Source organism: Equus quagga, chromosome 5 (genome assembly GCF_021613505.1).
Source record: "Equus quagga isolate Etosha38 chromosome 5, UCLA_HA_Equagga_1.0, whole genome shotgun sequence".
NCBI lineage: Eukaryota > Metazoa > Chordata > Mammalia > Perissodactyla > Equidae > Equus > Equus quagga.
The window spans coordinates 100,139,178-100,157,003 of NC_060271.1; the positions used below are offsets into that span (position 1 = coordinate 100,139,178).

At 55.8% G+C, this 17,826-nt stretch overlaps 1 protein-coding gene across 4 annotated transcripts in view; it reads right to left on the reverse strand.

The window, feature by feature from the left end:
- TTC7A (tetratricopeptide repeat domain 7A) overlaps positions 1 to 17,826 on the reverse strand; it is a 121,295-nt gene that overhangs the window by 42,620 nt on the left and 60,849 nt on the right. For 3 of the 4 annotated variants that reach the window (XM_046661738.1, XM_046661741.1, XM_046661742.1), the window contains 5 exons: positions 17,415 to 17,501; positions 15,021 to 15,125; positions 5,525 to 5,642; positions 3,422 to 3,479; positions 2,138 to 2,210 (listed from right to left, as the gene is read on the reverse strand). In XM_046661738.1, coding sequence (XP_046517694.1) covers positions 2,138 to 2,210; positions 3,422 to 3,479; positions 5,525 to 5,642; positions 15,021 to 15,125; positions 17,415 to 17,501 — 441 coding nt within the window. The remainder of the gene's footprint in view (positions 1 to 2,137; positions 2,211 to 3,421; positions 3,480 to 5,524; positions 5,643 to 15,020; positions 15,126 to 17,414; positions 17,502 to 17,826) is intronic. The other variant, XM_046661739.1, reaches the window with a different exon arrangement.

Consider the following 17,826-nt stretch of genomic DNA (forward strand, 5'->3'; position numbering starts at 1 on the left):
TGGAAAGGTCAAGGAAAGTGAAGGAGGAAGCTAAGGTCAGTGTGGCTGCTGGCTTAGCTTGTCCATGTCTCCCCAAGGCTGCTCCTGCCCTGGTGATTCTCCAGAGCAGACCCCATTATCCTGAGCTGGGTATCAAATCCAAGCTGTCACTGCTCAGGCAGCCATACGTGCTCTGGGCAGGATGGGCCAGAGGGCCTCAAAGACCCAGAGGGCCGGTCTAGCTTACAGTCCACTCAGGGGCCCTCGACCCACGAGGCAACCCAGATCTGGGGGCCCCAAGGAAACTGGGCACCAGGCTCCACTGGCCTGGCTCAGCCATCTCTCTGGGAGGACAGTCGCCACTCATTAGAGGTGGCTGAATAATTAAAGATATTAAAAAATGCATCACCAAAGGTTTATTATGAACTTGATGGCAAGAAAAGCACTGGTTCTTTTACAGAGGGCTAAAAATAAAGTGGTCTCAGGTATCTTTCCGTCCATGTTCCTGGGAGCACCAGAGCAAGGTGAGGCTCCTTGGAGGGAGTGGCAGAGAGGTACCAAGTGCCTCATCCAGGACCAGGAAGTCAGGACCCATGGCATAGTGGGGGGGCGGGGGCGGGGGGAGGGGGGGGCGGGGGGGGGGGCCTGGGGGGGGAGGAGGGGTGGGGTAGGTATAAGAGGAGAGGAGAGAAGCAGAGAACGACAGCAGGGCTGCTGGGGAGAAAATGGTGGAGAAGGAGAACTCAGAGAGGGAGACAGAGTGAGTCAGGAACACAGTGACAATAAGGGACAAATCAGGTGAGGGCAGACACAGGCACTGGCACAAGGGTTTGGGCACGGGGTGAGTGGCAAGGAGTCCCAGCGATGAGAATAAGAGTGCAGTGAGGGGAAAAGCCAGGCCGAGGCAGGGCTTGAGGGGAAGGTGAGGCAGGCAGTGACGGGGAGGCGGAGACCCTGGAGGCAGAGAAACAGCTCACTGAATTAACCAAAGATGAGACCACAGGCCAAAGGTTGACAGAGACCAGTAAGACCAACCGCCAGGCCGGCGGATGGCTCTAAGTGCCCTGTCCATACAAGTCGGGGCAGCGAGATCCCTAGAGCCCATAGGTGTCTAACTGGGGCAGGGTGGGGTCTGGGTTCAGTGCTGGTCCGCCAGTCCCCAGTCCCCAAGCTCACGAGCGCCTCTGTCCCTCAGGTTATAAAATGGGGCCAATAGCACCCTCCTCATCAGATGTGGGGCTCATGCAGGCCAGTGCGGGGGTACAGCAGCACCCGTGTTAGCCAGGGCTGCCCATCACCTGGCCATCCCCAGAGGCTGGGGGCTCTGCTGACTTCTCTACAACAGTCCGCAGCCCAGCCTGGTTCCCTGCAGGCACAGGTGAGGAGAGCTGAGCTGTGGGAGTCCAGGCTTGTCTGCAGTCCCCAAGCAGTCCCAAGGCCACACTCACTGGGTCAAGGCCACCGAGAGGTCCTGCTTCAGAGGCCGGGTGTGTGCACAGAGCATCAGCCTGAGGGCCGAGGCACACTGTGAAAGCAGAGAGTCTAAAGGGCCTGGGGGCCGGAGCCCTGGCTCTTTTCTGAAAGGCAGACTGCTTGGTGGGCGACTCTCTGGCCTCACTCCCTGGACAGAGCAGTGTCCTCTTGGCACCAACAGCTCAGCTGCTCAGCTTGGGGAAGGAAGGCAAGTCGGCTTGGAGAGCCGTGGGTGGTGGTGGTGGTCCCAGTGGGGTGAAGGGGGCAGTGGATGGGAGGCCCCCAACAGATCCTAGAGACCAAGGCTGAGAGTGGTGTCCACAGGGTGAGGGAAAAGCTTTGGGATCACACAGGAACAGTTCCATATGCCTGTCACTCTGCTCCCCACTCGGAGGGGTCACTCATCAACTTCTCGGGAGACTGAAATGTTCTAGAGGGAGTGAGGGCAGAGAATAATCCCTTCCTGTGGACCCACCATGGGCCAAAGCTTTACCACATTATCTGACTTGATCCTTACGAGGTCCTTCCGAAGTGGAGTACAACGGTGCTCACATAGCAGATAAGGAAATAGAGGCTCAGAGAGGTCAAATCACTTGCAAAGGGCCACACAGCCAGTAAAAGCAGTGGTGCCAGGAGAAATCAGTAGCCCCCAGGAACCTGGAGGATAGGAATTGTGAGGACCCACCTGGCGGACGAGGGCTAGCTGCAGGGAGACATAGAGGATGACCTGCGGGTCGCTGGGCGCCAGCTGCTGGGCTCTGTATGGGGAAAGGGAGTGACAAGTCAGTCACTAATGGTGAGCAACCAGCGTGACCTGGGCCTCCAGCATGCCAGCCCTGTGCTGGGCTGCTGCAGGGCAAAATGTCAGGGATTCTGCCCTGCCCCACCTTAAGGATGCCCAGCCAGGAGACGATGGCTCAGGCAGAGAGCCCATGGGCAGCAGGCTCTGAAAGGGCTGGCTCTGCTGAAGTGGGGGTCCGTTTGGGAGGGTAGGATTTGGGGGTGTGTGCGGGATGCTCCTCACCTCCGGGCAGCTGTTAGCCTGGCTGTGACCCTGCTCTAGCCTCATATAGAGTCTGCCCTCTCCACCCTAAGACAGAAGGGAACACCTCCCCGAAGGTAGAGAGGCTGGGGATGGTCTCTCTGGGCAAGAAGCCTCGGGAATGAAGAGCTGGCGCTGGGAACTCAGAGGGTGTTGGCCAGGCTGGGAATCCCCCACCTCCCTGGGTTCGGGAACAACCTGCCGCAGAGCAGGGTTGAGCTACATGTTCCCATGAAGCCAGCACAAGGAGTCCAGGGCAGGTCCCTCCCCGGCAGCTTCACCTCAGTGCTTGGAGGGAGCAAGACACACGGGGATCAGAGGGAAGAGCCCTGCACTGGACCAGAGGAGAGAGCAAGGAGGGATGCTCGGGGGCGGGTGCCCAAGGCCATGGTGGGGAGAGGGGCTCAGCAAGGATGGGTCTGAGGGACGGAGGCTGCTGCTAGGGGAGGGACTTCCTCTGCCTCCTGCCGCCCACCCCCTGCCCTGACCCCTGGGCTGCCAGGAAATCTGTGTGAGGCCTGTGGGTGGTGGGTCCTCACAGCCCTTGGGTGGGGAGGGCCTAGGAGGAGGTGAACACCATTTTTGAGCCCCTGCTACATGCAGGGCACTGTGCAAGGCGCTTATCCTGCTTTATCTCACACAATTATGACAACAATAATCGTTCTTATTCCCATTTTAAAGCCCTGAGCTCAGGAGCAGAGGCTGAGTGTGGGGCGGAGGGCGGCTCCACCAGTGTTGAAGGGCTCAACCCAGCCACCCAACCCCAAAAGCCTGTCCCTGCTTCCCATATGAGCTCTCAGAGCCTCAGTTTCCTGGACAAGAAAAAGGGGTTAGAAACCTGTGCTCTGTCTATACCAGAGGGTCCACTGAGATAAAGCACGTGAATGGGCCACCCAGTGTCTCTGCTGTGACTCGGGTCCTCCTCACCTCTGCAGGGTCTGCAGTGCTTTCCGGTGCAATTCATCTTGCTTGGATTTCAGAGTTGCTGCAGGAGACAGGATGGGGACAGAGCCATGAGGGATGCTGATGGCATGCCGACCCACCTGCCCCATCCCAGGGCACACAAGCTCTGCAGGAAGAGACCCCAGCAGGGCCCTGTCTGGCAAATGCTTGTACTCAAGCAGTTCCAGAGTGATGCCACTCGCTGCCCCAGTCACCAGGGGAGGGGGTGGGGTGTCCACCTGGCCCCAGCCTCCTGGCTTGTTTCTTGGCACAACAGGTCCTTCTACTTCTTTGCCTTCTTTGCCACCTGGGCCACCGTGACCCTCTGAAAGGCCCCAGCCTTGAGAGAAAGGTTGCCACCTCTGTTCTGGTCATACGCCTCCTTGAGCTTCCTTACCCACAAGGTTGCTGCTTTTTTCTTTTTTTCTTTTTTTCTTTTGCTGAGGAAGACTGGCCCTGAGCTAACATCCGTGCCCATCTTCCTCTACTTTATACGTGGGACACCTACCACAGCATGGCTTGCCAAACGGTGCCATGTCCACACCCGGGATCTGAACCAGCGAACCCTGGGACTCCAATGTGGAACGTGTGCACTTAACCACTCTGCCACTGGGCCGGCCCATTCTTCCTCTTTTTTCGTATGTGGGATGCCGCCATAGCATGGCTTAATGAGTGGTGTATAGGTCCATGCCTGGGGTCTGAACCGGTGAAACCCAGGCTGCTGAAGCGGAGTATGTGAACTTAACCACTACACCACCGGGCCGACCCCATTCTTCTTTCTTTAATGAATCTTAAGTGTACAATTCAGGGGATTGAGTACATTTACAATGCTGTGCACCATCACCACTCTCCATCTGCAGAGCTTTCTCACCATCCCAAACAGTGTGCCTGCACCCACTGAACACTATCTCTCCTCCCCCCAGCCCCCCGGTCACCTCTACTTTCCCCTGAGACTTCTTGCTTTAACTGGAACCAGGCACCTTTCTGGTAAGCTGAATCCTACTTTAAACGCGGTGGGACAGCGTTCGAGGCCTGAGCTGCACGGTGCACCACCTGGGAAGCTTTCAAACACCTGTTGTCCAGGCTCTAGCCAGCCCAGACCAGTCCTGCTGCAGGAGCAGCAGGAAGGTTGTCAGAGGTGCCAGCACATAAAGCAGCCCTGGCCCGGGGTGTGTGCAGCAGGGCTGAGAATGCAGTCCACAGAGGGTTAAAGGCACAGGAGGACCCTGGCTCAAAGTAGACCCGACTCTGACCAAGGGGCGACAGCTCCCTCTCTTGACCAGTGTGGAGAGACCCCACTGTTCCCTGTTGCAGGCTCATCAATACCCGGAAGAAACAGTGACCATTGTCTCCAAAGAACAGGGAGCTGGCTGCACCAGGACCTCTCACCTCTTCCTCCCCTTTTTGGGCAAGCACCACGTGCTGTCACCACTGGCTGTGCGGAGCCTCTGCAGCCCGCGCCCAGGGCTGGCATCCAGGGAGTGTGGGTGCGGCCAATTTCTATTCCGGGTTTGCTCTGGGTGGGGCCATCACTCCCTTCCCTCAAGCGGCAAAGATACAGAAGCAGAGGGCTGCCTGACCCATGGGGGGACACGCTGCCCAGCGGGCAGGGCTGGGGACAGAATGCCAGGCTCTGGGAGACAGGAGTGGAATCTATCCGCCAAGCACAAGAATTTATTAAACACCTGCTGTGTACCCAGCTCTATGCCATGTGTTGGAGGGGGTTTCAAAGCCCCAGAGGATCAGAGCCAGGCCTAGGGTAAAGGTGAACCAGAATGAAGACGCTGTGGGTCAGGGCTGGTGGCGCGTTACAGACTGCAGGCCCCACAGGGGCTCCCGGAGGCAGAGACCAGCACGGGCTCCGCAGGAGCTGGGCCTGGGCCTGGAGGGTGGGAAGAACTGGGTCCACAAAGAGGGCATGTCTGAGAGCGATGAAGTCTGAGCGGGCAAAGTGTATGTGCATGCACACAACTACCCCAGGTTGATGGAGGTCTGTTGGAGGGTGGGCACTGGTGGGACAAGATGCCTGGGAGGCCACTAGGAGGCCTGGGTCACCCCGAGCAGAGGCTCCTCGGCCCTGGCACTCACCGTCGGTGGCTTGCAGGCTGTAGGTGAGCCCCAGCGCCAGGTAGCCCTTGGAGAGGAACTCACCAGCTTCCTCCCCGAGGTCGATGACTATCGTGGCAAAGTGCTCCGCCTCCTCCAGCTGGAAAGAGGAGAGGCAAAGGTCACTGGGGAGGGAAGCTGCTCATAGTCGCCGGCCTAGGACACTCAGAACTGCAATTCCTCATGGGTGGGCAGCATGACCACAGAGGCCAGGTGGCTTGTCCAAGGCCACACAGCCACTGAGTGGGAAGATCAAAGCTGTTTCTTTGACCAGTGACTCCCTGGACCCCTTCCCCCACCGAGGGGCCTTATGTTCAAGGTCACAGGGCACTACCTCTCACAAAGCTTGCCCCAGGATCCCAGCTCCCTAACCTTTCCTCTGCTGAGAGCAGGAACCCAGGACTAGACCAGCCTCTTTCCTCATCTGGCCTCTGGAGGTACCTGTGTCTGTCCCTGCCCAGCTCAGCAGAGACAGGGAAGCTGGGATGGGGGGGCAGGCAGGGCTCTGGGCTTGGGCCTCGGGGACACCACCAACGCCGCAGATTGGGTAGGCTGCCACTCTGGCTCCCTCTGTGAGCTCGCTCCCTGAAACAGGGAGCTCAAACTTTTCAGGGGAAAAAGGCCTCGGGCTGTTTTTGTACTGGGAGCAGGAGGGACTGGAAAGGGACCAGCTGGCGTGGGTCATGTGCACACATAGCATCATACACAACACGTGACACTAAGAGAAGGGCACACATAGGGCAGACCTCACGAGCCCTCTGGGGCACCCACAGCAGTCAGGCCTGTTGGGGAGGCAGAGCACAGCTGGGGGCCTCAGCCCTGCCCATCACGGCCCACAGGCCTCCAAGAAATGCCCTCTCCCTCCTACTGAACCCAGGAACGTCATCTGCCCACGTGCCTGGCGTGGCAGTATACTGGTTGTTCATGTCACCAAGCACAAAGATCGGACGCACACCACAGCAAGGAGGCTGAGGCAAGCACACCCAAAGCCCCACTGCCACCCGGATGTCAAGGCCCCTTGTGTGGGGTGTTTCCCCCAGTAGAGGCCCACACAGTCAGCCAACTGGGGAGCTAAATTCAAGCCCAAGTTGGCTTCTGGCACCCAAGCCAGTGTGCCCCTGCCCAGGCCCACCCCACCCAGCATGAGAGGGGCACTCTGTGCATCTGCGGCCTGACCACGGGCTGCAGCTGGGGCACCAGTGGACTCTCCCTCCCTGGAATGTGGAGTTGAGATGCTGAGACAGAGGCCATCAGCCATGGGGAGGCGAGTTGGGCCGAGTCCCCAGTCTGGGCTCAGTGGTGGTGAGCACTGTGCAAGAAAAAGGCTGAAGGAGCAGAGAACCGACTGAACAGAAAGGGAAAAAATAAAACCCAAGTACAGGAGAGGCAGAACGGTGAGCTGACAGCCCAAAGAGATGGCAGGAGGGGGCTGCATCCCTCTGTGGCCCGACCACCATCCCTGACAAATGCTGGCCAAGGCAGTCCTCAGGCCCCTCATGGTTGAGCTCAAGCTGCCGGCCTGGGCAGCGGGTCACCTTCAGGTTGGTGGGCTGGTCACTGAAAGGACAAGGGTGTCTGGGGAGCGGGGCCTCTGACACCACAGGCCTGAGGACTTGGGGTTCGGGAGAGGTAGTGGCTCAGGAAACCCCACAGCTGCCTGCTGCCCAGCCTTGGCTGGCTGGCTGGGCCCAAGGCTGCAGATGCTAAAATCCGTCTCCTGGAGCACCTGGCCCAGCAGGACTTGGGAGGGCTGTGGGGGCCTGAAGTCAGAGCCAGGGTGAGAGGAAAGAGCTGGAGGACAAGCTCCCACACACAGGCTCTCATCCCGGCTCAGTGCTGATAGCCATGGGGCCTGGAGCAAGTCACTCAGTTTCTGGGCCTCAAAGGTCTTCATCTGCAGAATGGGGAGTTGGAGCCCCTGCTCCCACTGCTCCTCCCTGCAAAGCTGCACTGAGGCTTCCGAAGTACCAGGCTCGGTGCTGGGCCCAGCTTGGGATGCCCAGTGACAAGGGGGCAGGAAACCTGGGTGAACAGGCACAGAATCCCTGTGAGCTGACACAAAGGAGGGTGAGACCCCACAGGATGAGGTGGCTCTTAATTAAGGCTCCCTGTGTGGTGCTGGCAGGGGGTTACGGGAGCTCCAAGAAAGGGGCAGTCATGTGGCTGGGGCTGTCCAAGAAGACCTCACAGCCGCAGGGGGGACAGGAGGCGCCACGGGAGGGCAAGTGAGCAAACAGCACGTGTCCTCCCTCACACCCCATGCTGATGTGGCCCAACTCACACGCCGTCCTTAGGCGTCACCATTCAAACAGGGGCCAGCTTTTTTTATAAACCATCAAGTACAAGTTATAAAAAGAATCCAGAAACCTACACACTCTTCCCATGGCCATGTCCTTCTACTCAGCAAACGCCAGCTTCTACCTCCTGCAACCCATGTAGAAAGGGCGCCAGGAACAAGGCTCAGCAATTACTGGAAAGAGGGAAAAGTTACTCCCCAGTTCATACACGTTATATGCTAGATTAATAGATCTCACCATCTTTTAGCTTTAAAAAGTGAAAACACACATCCTTAGCTTGTCTAACTTGTGGTCCACTCTGATCCCCAGATCAGTAGCCTTCCTTGGCCAGTAATTGCCCGCCTTTGTCTATGTAATTTAAAATGATCTCTATGGATGGAATCAGGATTTGTCTCAAATAAAACTCATAAGGCTTTAATGTACCATTTTCCTACATGGCCAACACTATTTGGATTTCTAATACCTATCACAAAGCAGCTTTCTGCACATGAGTCAGTGCAGTGATTATGAAGGAAAAGAAATACTGTCAATTCTATTAAGTATGACAGTATACAATGCAATAACATACAGTACTACTATACATGGGTGCTCTAGCCACAAAAGGGAAAAATGCTGTCACAGCAAAAATAAAAACACTTCAAAACATGTATGTATTTTAAATATAAAATATTTTTAAAACAACAAAAATATATATATTAAAGGGGCTGGCCCAGTGGCGCAGCGGTTAAGTTCGCATGTTTTGCTTCAGCAGCCCAGGGTTCACCAGTTCGGATCCCAGGTGCAGACATGGCACTGCTTGGCAAGCCATGCTGTGGCAGGCATCCCACATACAAAGTAGAGGCAGATGGGCATGGATGTTAGCTCAGGGCCAGTCTTCCTTAGCAAAAAAAAAAAAAAGAGGAGGATTGGCAGCGGATGTTAGCTCAGGGCTAATCTTCCTCCAAAAAAAAAAAAAAGCAAGAAAACACTATATATATAATGCACAGTTCCCCTTCATCCAAGACAAGAGTGGGAATCCTAAAGCCCTTGGGAATGTAGCTTTGCCACCTTGGGTCTAAAGGACTATAATCCCACCAAGTCCAGACTCAGCTCCACACCCATGAATAAGCTCTCCACACAGAGCAGGGCAGCCTAGTAGCTAAGAACACAACTTCTGGGGCCAGATTTCCTAGTCTCAAATCCTGGTTTGGCTACTTAGTAACCGTGACCTTGGGCACGTCACTCCACTTTGCTGTGCCTCAGTTCCCTCCTCTGTAAAATGGGTATAACAAGTGTCTGCCTCATAGGGCTGCTGGGAGGACCGAATGAGAGGAAGACATGGTGAATGCTCAGAGTGGTGTCTGAATAAATGTAAACTATTATTATTACTAGTTGCAATTTTATACCTGTAATTAGTTTAATTTTCCAGAATGTTTTTAAATCTCAGCCTAACAGGTGTGATAAGTGCCATGTGAGTCCCTCTCCCATAGCTACATGACCTCAATGACAAATTAAGAAGTGGCATCAAAGACCTTCTTGGAATCCAGAGGGGACACTATTACCTGCCTTTTGTCTCTGGCCTGAGCCTTAGTTACAGAAAAGGAGTGAATCTACTCAAGGACAACCATGCAGGCCACCATGCCGAGTTGGTCCAACTCTCTGACCCCGACCCATGGTCCAGGACACACATACAGGGAACCACTAAAGCGCCCTTGTCACAATGCGCACCCCCACCATGGGGAACACTCTCGGATATTTTCCAACCTAATCCCTGATCGTCTATTTCATTTTTTTTTTTTAAGAGTTCCATTTTACAACCCAGTGACGGGGCTTACTTGCAATCTGGAAACCAAATGGTTGGCTGAGCAGCCCAGAGCCTGCCCATCTATGAGCACCCTAGACATCTTCTCCCTGCCTGCCACCTCATTTGCCCTTTCCAGTCCCCAGACACTTCCTCCTGTGGCCTCAAAAGTCAACAGTTGGTGGCTCTGTAGCTGTGGCTGCTGCTTCTGTAAGACTAGCTCAGGTTGCAGCAGGAGGCCCTCCTTGCTCATCAAAATACTTCTGGGGTGAGGGGTTTTCAAAGCTCTTCTCAAATGTTCCCCTCCCAGGGAGACACTGCTTTGAACACCTCCCTCACCTATGGCAGCCATGTTAACTGGCACAAAATTCAGACGGAGAGCCCCTCTCTCTCCCTCCCTTGCAATTCTAGAGCGATATATGCCCAACTGACCTTTCACGGCCCTGCAGCCACCTGATGGAGTAAGTGTTTCACAGCTGAAGGGTCTGAGGCACAGGGAAACTTGGGACCTATCCAAGGTCACCTGGCTAGTAAGTGGCAGAACTGAGTTTCCGACCCACATCTCCTGAGTCTACCTCTGGAACTTTCTAAGCTGCCTGATTCACAGCTGCTGTCTCTGGTTCTTCATTTTTCCCCTTTTTGACCCTTTGGGAAAAGGGTGCATTGAAGGGTATACAGTTTCGACCCTTTGCTTTTGCTGTCCATGAGTAAGGACAGTGTTCCCGTGACCTTACAAGTTCCTGCATCTCTCCAGTTTTCCTAATTTGGTTCCCACATAGACAGGCTTCTGGCCTGCACACTTTGCTCAGCTCGGGCTGCCTTCCACTTCAAGGGCTGTCTCATTCATCTTGCAGTGGGCCAAAGAGGTTGTCCCCCTGGAACCTTCGCCTCTTCCTCCCTGCCTGGGAACCAGAGAAAGGTCCTTTCTGAACCCAGAGCTCTGTTTAAAGAGCGTCTCCAGTTTCTCCTGAGTCCCTTCCCACAGGGCCCAGGACCTCTTATCTGCTCTACTGAGAAGGAACTTTTTTCTCCTGGTAGCACTTTTCCTAATTTCCACAAGCTAGTGGCAGGACAGCTGGCATTCTTTCTTCCTTGCCTCATAAATACTTAATCCATCTGCCTGGCTCTGCCTACCCCCGAATCTGAAAAATGAAGGCAAAAACACAAAGCACATCCTTTCTGAGAGCATGCTATTTTGAAATGGCTGTCACAGGGACACCTGCCATTTACCAGGTACCTACAAAATGCTAAGCAGGGACACTCCTCAGCTCTGGTGTTTGCAGCCACCCGTAACAGGAGATCTGATTGTTTCCAGGTTACAGATGAGGCACAGAGGGTAAATTACTCTCCCAAAGTCACCCGGCTGCTAAGTACGTAGGCCAAGATTTGAACCCTGTCCTCTCTGCCTCCAAAGCCCGCTCTCTTCCTACTACCCCCCTCACGGGAAGAGGACAAGACAGCATTTCCATTTCCCAACCTCCTCTCCTCTGTGTGTGACACACAGCGCACGTGCACACCCCCATCTCTTATCCTAGGAGAGGTTCAACTTTTTTAGTTAAATGAATTTTAAATAATTGTGTTTGGAGGGATATCAAAAAATATTTACATCTCTGGGGCTGGCCTGGTGGCGCAGTGGTTAAGTTCTGCTTCAGCGGCCCAGGGTTTGCCAGTTCAGATCCCGGGTGCAGACATTGGCAAGCCATGCTGTGGCTGGTGTCCCACATATAAAGTAGAGGAAAATGGGCACAGATGTTAGCTCAGGGCCAGTCTTCCTCAGCAAAAAGAGGAGGATTGGCAGCAGATGTTAGCTCAGGGCTAATCTTCCTCAAAAAAAAAAAAAATTTACATCTCCTTTTCCTCCTGCCCTAAATAACTGGTTGGGGACCCTGGCAAGGTGCTGGCCAGGTGGAGGCAGGAAGCTACCACACACTGCCGTCACGGGTCAGAGCCTGGGACACCCTCCCCATGTAGAGGAGCTTCAGGCTAGGCTGGGGGCCAGTGTTCTCCCACCCGCTGCAAACTCCATGTCAGCCAGGACGTGACCCTGCAGGTCCCTTTGTCCAGCCCCTCCCTACTTACTCTCACCCAGGGACAACCTTGCTTTCAGACTCAGACCCAGCCTGGGGCATCCCACACTAGCTCTGGGCACAAGGACAGGATGTAGGGACAGCAGGTGCTCCACCTCTGGCACGAGGCCACCTAGTTCTGTTTCACCCAGCACAACTTGTTTTTCAAATGTCCTAGTTTCAGCCTCCCTTCCTACAACCTGGGCCAAATCGTCCACCCCCAGATTTCTGTCCCCTGCTCCTGGGCTTGGCTGGGCAATGGCTGGGCTGCTGGAGGCTGACGTGAGCCAAGAGCTATGAAGGCAGGAGACGGAGGTGGCATCAGACGCCTTTTGGGATCTGTGCCTGTCCCAAGCACTAGCACCCCCCTGCCCGCCACAGTCAGACCCATTCTTCATGCTTGTGGCCTTGAGAACAGAGAGTGCCTGGCTTCCTTGGAGAACAGGCTGCCCTTGGCTACCCACAGCCTGTTCTCGGCCCAGCGCCAACCCAGGGAGCCAGAGAGAACCACCGAACCAGATGCAGGCCTCCCACACCCATCCCTTCCAGCCAGCTGGGGCTGGCGCCATTCTATAAGATATGGACAAACACCTACTGTGTGCAGGCTTCTTTGTGGGGGAGAGGGGCTCAGGGTGCAAGACATGGTAAGTGAAGAAGCTCCCCGTCTAGTTGGGAAGACAAGTACCATATAAGGCAGTATTCGTTGCCGAGGGATTGTGCTCATTGGCAAGCAGACCTACCCAATCAGCACCAGGCATTAAAACTGTGCTGGGGTTTCAAGAAGGAAGAGAGCACTCCTGCCTTCAAGAAACACACATACAACAAGAAATACAATGCAATGTGCTGCGCGTCCAAGGCAGGTGGAAACGGGGCTTTAGGGAGACGCAGAGGGCGAGGTTCCTGGTCAGGGAAGGCTGCCAGGAGCCCACCCCTTGGCCCTCCAGCGGGACCTCACTCTAGCCTGTACCCGATTTAAACCTTGGCTCCCAGCAGCCGCCAAACCCAAGTATGCTTCCCAGCTGAGCTTAAACAGCTCCCCCTTCTCCCTGATTCGGATGACAAGTCTGCGTGTTTAAGTTTCCTTTCGGGCTTTTCTATTTACGTTGTCATTGATTACTTTGCTCCTAACTCCTCTGATTTCAATTTGGACTGATTTGATCCTAATTTTATTACCATGTAATCTGAATGTGCAGAATTACTGTAATTATGCTGCTGAGGGAAACAGCTCCTCCACGGCGCGCAGACCTAAATTTAGGGCTTCTTGGCGAGGGCAGCCGTTGGCTGGGTGGACCCACAGCCGTCACAGAGCCGGCGGCCATTGGAAGCACAGACGCCCTCCCCTGCCTTACCCTTGGCGAGGTGGATATTTGGGGCTTCATCTTAGTGATGGGCTTGAGGTCCCTCTCAGGAGCCCCGGGAACACGCAGTGGTGTGAGCTGGGGGGCCGTGAGCCCACCCTCTCTGCATCCTCTGGCTCACACCACCCTCTCTTGCATGTGCCCAGCCTGGGTGTCTCCTCTCTGCCAGTACCCACGTCCCACCCACATCCCAAAGGTACCCTCCCTCTAGGGTGCAAGATGCTAACGGTCTCCCTAAAAACACTTGGGGAACAAGAAGTTATCCTGCTAATCCTGGGCTGAGGAAAGCAAGCTGACAGAAGGGCCTGCTGCTGGCCTACTGGGATCCTTCCCAGACTTACAAGCCTAGTCCAAGGCCTCCTCCTCCAGGAAGCCTCCTTGACCCGTCCAGCCCTTTTCATATTTTGTATCATTTATACACATATGAAAAAGAGACTACTATTATTTCTACTTTACAAATGAGGAAACCGAGGCACAGCAAGATTATGTACCTCACTCAAAGCCACACAGGGGGGCGGGCAGTGAAACTCCTACCCCCCTCATCACACTGCCTCTTCCAAATGCCTAGAGCGTGTTAGAGATCAGTCTTATAGAACATTGCACAAAGCCTGGGGCCAGCAGCCATGCGGGCACTGCAGACATGGGGTTCTGAGGACCAGCAAGTCAGAGGGGAAGGTGCTGTTTCCCTACCCTCCTCCTGCTGAGGAGTCAGTCCTCTCTGCAGCAGAGGGGACGAGGCCCACGGGGGTGCTGAGGCAGGGACCCAGGAGGGGGTCCTTGAGAGAGCTGGTGGGAAGGGTTAGAATACAGGGTCTCCCTTCCCAGGGCTGGACACTCAAGGAGGGGGGAGCGGCTGGAGGAGCTGGAGAGGCTGCTAATTCTGAAGCGCCTGCTGTATGCACCTGGTGCCTGGCACCTGCTGCCTTGGAACAAGCTGGACACACAACCGCAGGGGTAGGCAGGGGTGTCAGGACAACAGGAAGGGGAGGATGGTGTATGGCAGAAGCTTCCTCTTTGGGAGATGCTGGGCCCAGAGGCCACATGAAGGAACTGGGCCTATTTAGCCCGAAGAGAGGCGATATGGGTGGGGCTGACAGCCAACTTGTGGGAGAGAGGATGCACTGTTCTGTGCTGCTCAAGAGGGTGGAAATAGGACCACCCCTGACATCAGGAGGCTGATGTGGACCTGCGGAAGCCAGGCTGTCAGGAAGTGGGCTCCCAGTGAGAGGAGAACCCGTGCAGAGGCCCCTCCACGAGAGCCGCCCCCAGGCCTGGAGCAGCAGCCCAGCGGAGCCGGGGGGAGGGAGGTACCAAGGCAAGGCCTGGGGGTCTGGGCTCCCAGCCCAGTGCTCTTTTGCCACTCCATGCTGTTCATCTCCAGCGCTTCAGGAGCCTGCAGTAAAGCCATGGCTGTGGACAGGGCACACCTTGCGCTTTTCTCCTAACAGGTCAGCTGCCTCTGCTGGGCCCAAGGCAGGGACCTGGGGGCTGGAGCCCAGAGGAAGGAGGGGGCTGGCAGAAGAGGCCACCTTCCCATTCTGCTGAGAGCTGGTTCTGACCAGTCAGAATGGCACCTTGCAGGCCCTCATGTAATGGATGTTAGGGAGTCTGAAGCCCCCAGAACGATGGATTGGCCCAGGTAACTCCGAGGTCTTGCCTACTACCCCACTGCTGGGCAGGTGGGGACACTTCTACGTTTGACTCCGCATTTGGCTCCCTGGAGACCACATTTCAAGGCAGAATCACAAACCCAACAGCAGCCTGGGTTGGGGACATGCTGTTGGAGACAGAGGCTGGAGTTTTCTCAGAAGCCTTTCTCCACACAGCTTCCCATGCTCCCCCACCCTATACACACTGCACGCACCCTCAGATACAAAGTAAGACATGCACACCCCCAGCTCATGCCCCCTGCCACCACCCTCCTGCAGGAAGCCAGCAGGACCTGGGCCCTGCCCGCCTCTCCTGCAGCTCACTCACCCAGTGCAGGGACCCGATGCAGACCTTGGCAGCCATCAGGGGCACAGTGGGGTCCGAGGGCCGCAGCTTCATGCACTCCCGCAGCAGCGACACGGCGTAGGCTGACTGAGGAAGAAAGAAAGGCAACACCATTACTCGCAGCCCTGGGTCGTGACAGACTGGGCGCCTGGTGCCTACAATTGGGGGAGCTCCCTAACAGCCAGTCCTTGCTCTGCACTCCTTCCCTCCCAAGATCCAGGAAGAGGGCCTAGCAGCAGGAGCCCAGGTGGTGCTGGCAGGCAAGTCCCTCCCGGGCCTCAGTTTCCTTGTCTGGAGAATGGAGGCTGTGACCCTTGCCCAGAGGTGATGTGACAACAGCTAAGGTAACAACAGATGGAAGCTCTTCAAAGGGAATTCAAAGGCGAACCACAGAAATCTTAGAGGTAGAAGGGACTTTCCCAAACTTCTGAGTCAACACCTTTAGTTTACAGGTGACAAGACAAGGCCCAAATCACATGGGGACCATGTGGAGGAGGCTGGGCTGGTGGCAGGGGGTAGGCAGACGCAGAAAGGCTGGCAGAGAGGGAAGAGGAGAGAAGCTAAACTGGCAGAGTCTCCAGACAGGAATCTGGGGACGCCCTAAGGCTTCAGGGCTTCAGCCATGGAGACGGGGCCAGACTGGACCAGCTGAGGATGGCCAAGTGTGGAGGGAGGGCCAGTATGGGAGAGCATCCAGAGCCAGGCAGGGACATTACCACTAACAATAAGAAGAACACCAGCTAACACTTATCCAGATCATACTATGCTCCAGGCATTGGTGTACGTCAGAGGTCAGCAAAACACAGCCCACAGGCCAAGTCCGGCCCTCTGCCTGCTTTTTTATTAGAACTCAGCCACGCCCATTCATGCTAGTATCGCCTATGGCTGCTTTCACGATGCAAAGGCAGTGTGGAGTAGTTCCCAGAGACTCTTTGCCCTGCAAAGTCAAAAATGTCTACTACCTGGCCCTTTACAGAAAGTCTGCCATTTTAAGTGCTTTATAAATATTAAATCATTTAATTTTTACAGCTTTCCTATAAGGTAGGCGCTATGTCTCTATTGAAAGAGAAAGTGAAACGCAGAGAAGTAAAGTAGCCTGTTCAAAGCCACACTGTCCATAGGCCACTCAGCTGGCGTTTGAACAGTTAGGCTCCAGGCTCGTAACCACTGCCTTATCCTGCCTCTGTGGTGACTACCTAGGTCAGAGAGGAGGCCTCTGTCTCCCTGATACACACACATATACACACAGACACACTCAGGGCTGGAACCTTCTGACTGAGTCCAGTGCTTTTCCACCAGCATGCACACTTCCATTCCCGTGTGACCTCCAGATAGGCAGGGGCGTGTGGGTGTAACCACGAGGATTCCCACAGGCCAGGCCCTACTGTGGCCGAGCTCCCCACCAGTAATGACCTCGCACCCTCCCCAGCACTCTGGTGGTACTACTGCGGAAATGGGGGCTCGGGAAGACAGCACACAGCACGGTGCGAGGGACCAGAAGACGCAGACCTGGGACCCCACTGGTCTGTGTCCACTCTGGGCCCCCTGCCTCTCTCTAGCTACCCCTCCTTTCTCTGCCAGCTAAGGAAGAGATTTTCTCCACCCAGCTGTGACAGACTTCCCTGGGCTCCGACTCAGACTTTCAGGCCAATTCCGGGGCTCTTAGCCAGGGCCTGCTCCGTGCCCAGTGCTGGGCTATAGGTTGTGGGGCCACTGCGGGAAGGGGAAGCAGCGGTGGCTGGAGCCTATCAGGTGCCACAGAAAGGCTGAGGAGAAAAGACAGACGCCACCCTCCCCCACAGCCTTCAGGAAACTAGAGGGTGTGAGACCAAGTCCTGGAGGGTGTCAGCAGGCCACCCGCTCCGGGAGACTGCACTGGGTGCCCACGTGAGCTGCAGCGAGGGAGGCTGCGTGAGGGGCTGCAAGGAGCTGCCGACCCCCCCAACTCCTCCTGAGACCCTCTCCTGTGAATACCACTCCCAGCGCCCCCACCACGGCCCCTCCGTCCACACATCCCAGCAAGCCTCGCGCCTCTCCTTGGCCTCCTTCCCTGGGCAGCTGACCTTTGCATCCTCGAAATACAGGCTTCTCTAACCCTGACCCTCTACGTCCCACCCCCACACAGACCACAAAACGCTGCTATTTAAGGAGCCATCTGAGGACTCCGCTGTTGGAGCAGCCGGCTCTTTTTTTTTGTCGTGCTGGTTACCTAGCAACACAGCCAATCCGCCTGCCGGGAGACCAAGAGAAAAAGCGCCCTAAATCATGCCGTGGGACTTCCTGCAGGCTGAGGTGCCGGATATATTTATACGGCCCAGCCTCACCTCCTGGAAGACCCCTTGGGCACAATCACAGGTACAGAACCCTGATTCCCACCTTAGGCTCTTGGCAAAGGCGACGTCTGGCCCCTCTTCTGAGGGCCGAGTGGGCCAACCATGCAGACTGACGTGGTGCGCAGGGTTCCCGAGGGGAGTGGACAATGAGCTTCCAGAACAACCTCCGGCACTGAATGCAGGGGTGGGTACAACCCAGTGTCTCCAGCCTATGGGGCCTCATGTGTGAAGAACTCACATATCGCCCTGCCTGTAAGTCCATTCTTGTGCCCTCCTCACTCATCTGTGAAGGTGTTAAGCTGGAATGCCAGCTCCCCGGATCCTAGGATGTGCCAGGCTGTGTCTGGACCTCTCTGAGCCTGGCTACTTCTCAGTAAGGAGGCGGACGCCCCCCCGCCCCAAGCTAACGGGACCCCTTCTCCTGAGACTGGGGGACTTCCAGGAGCATTCCTAGA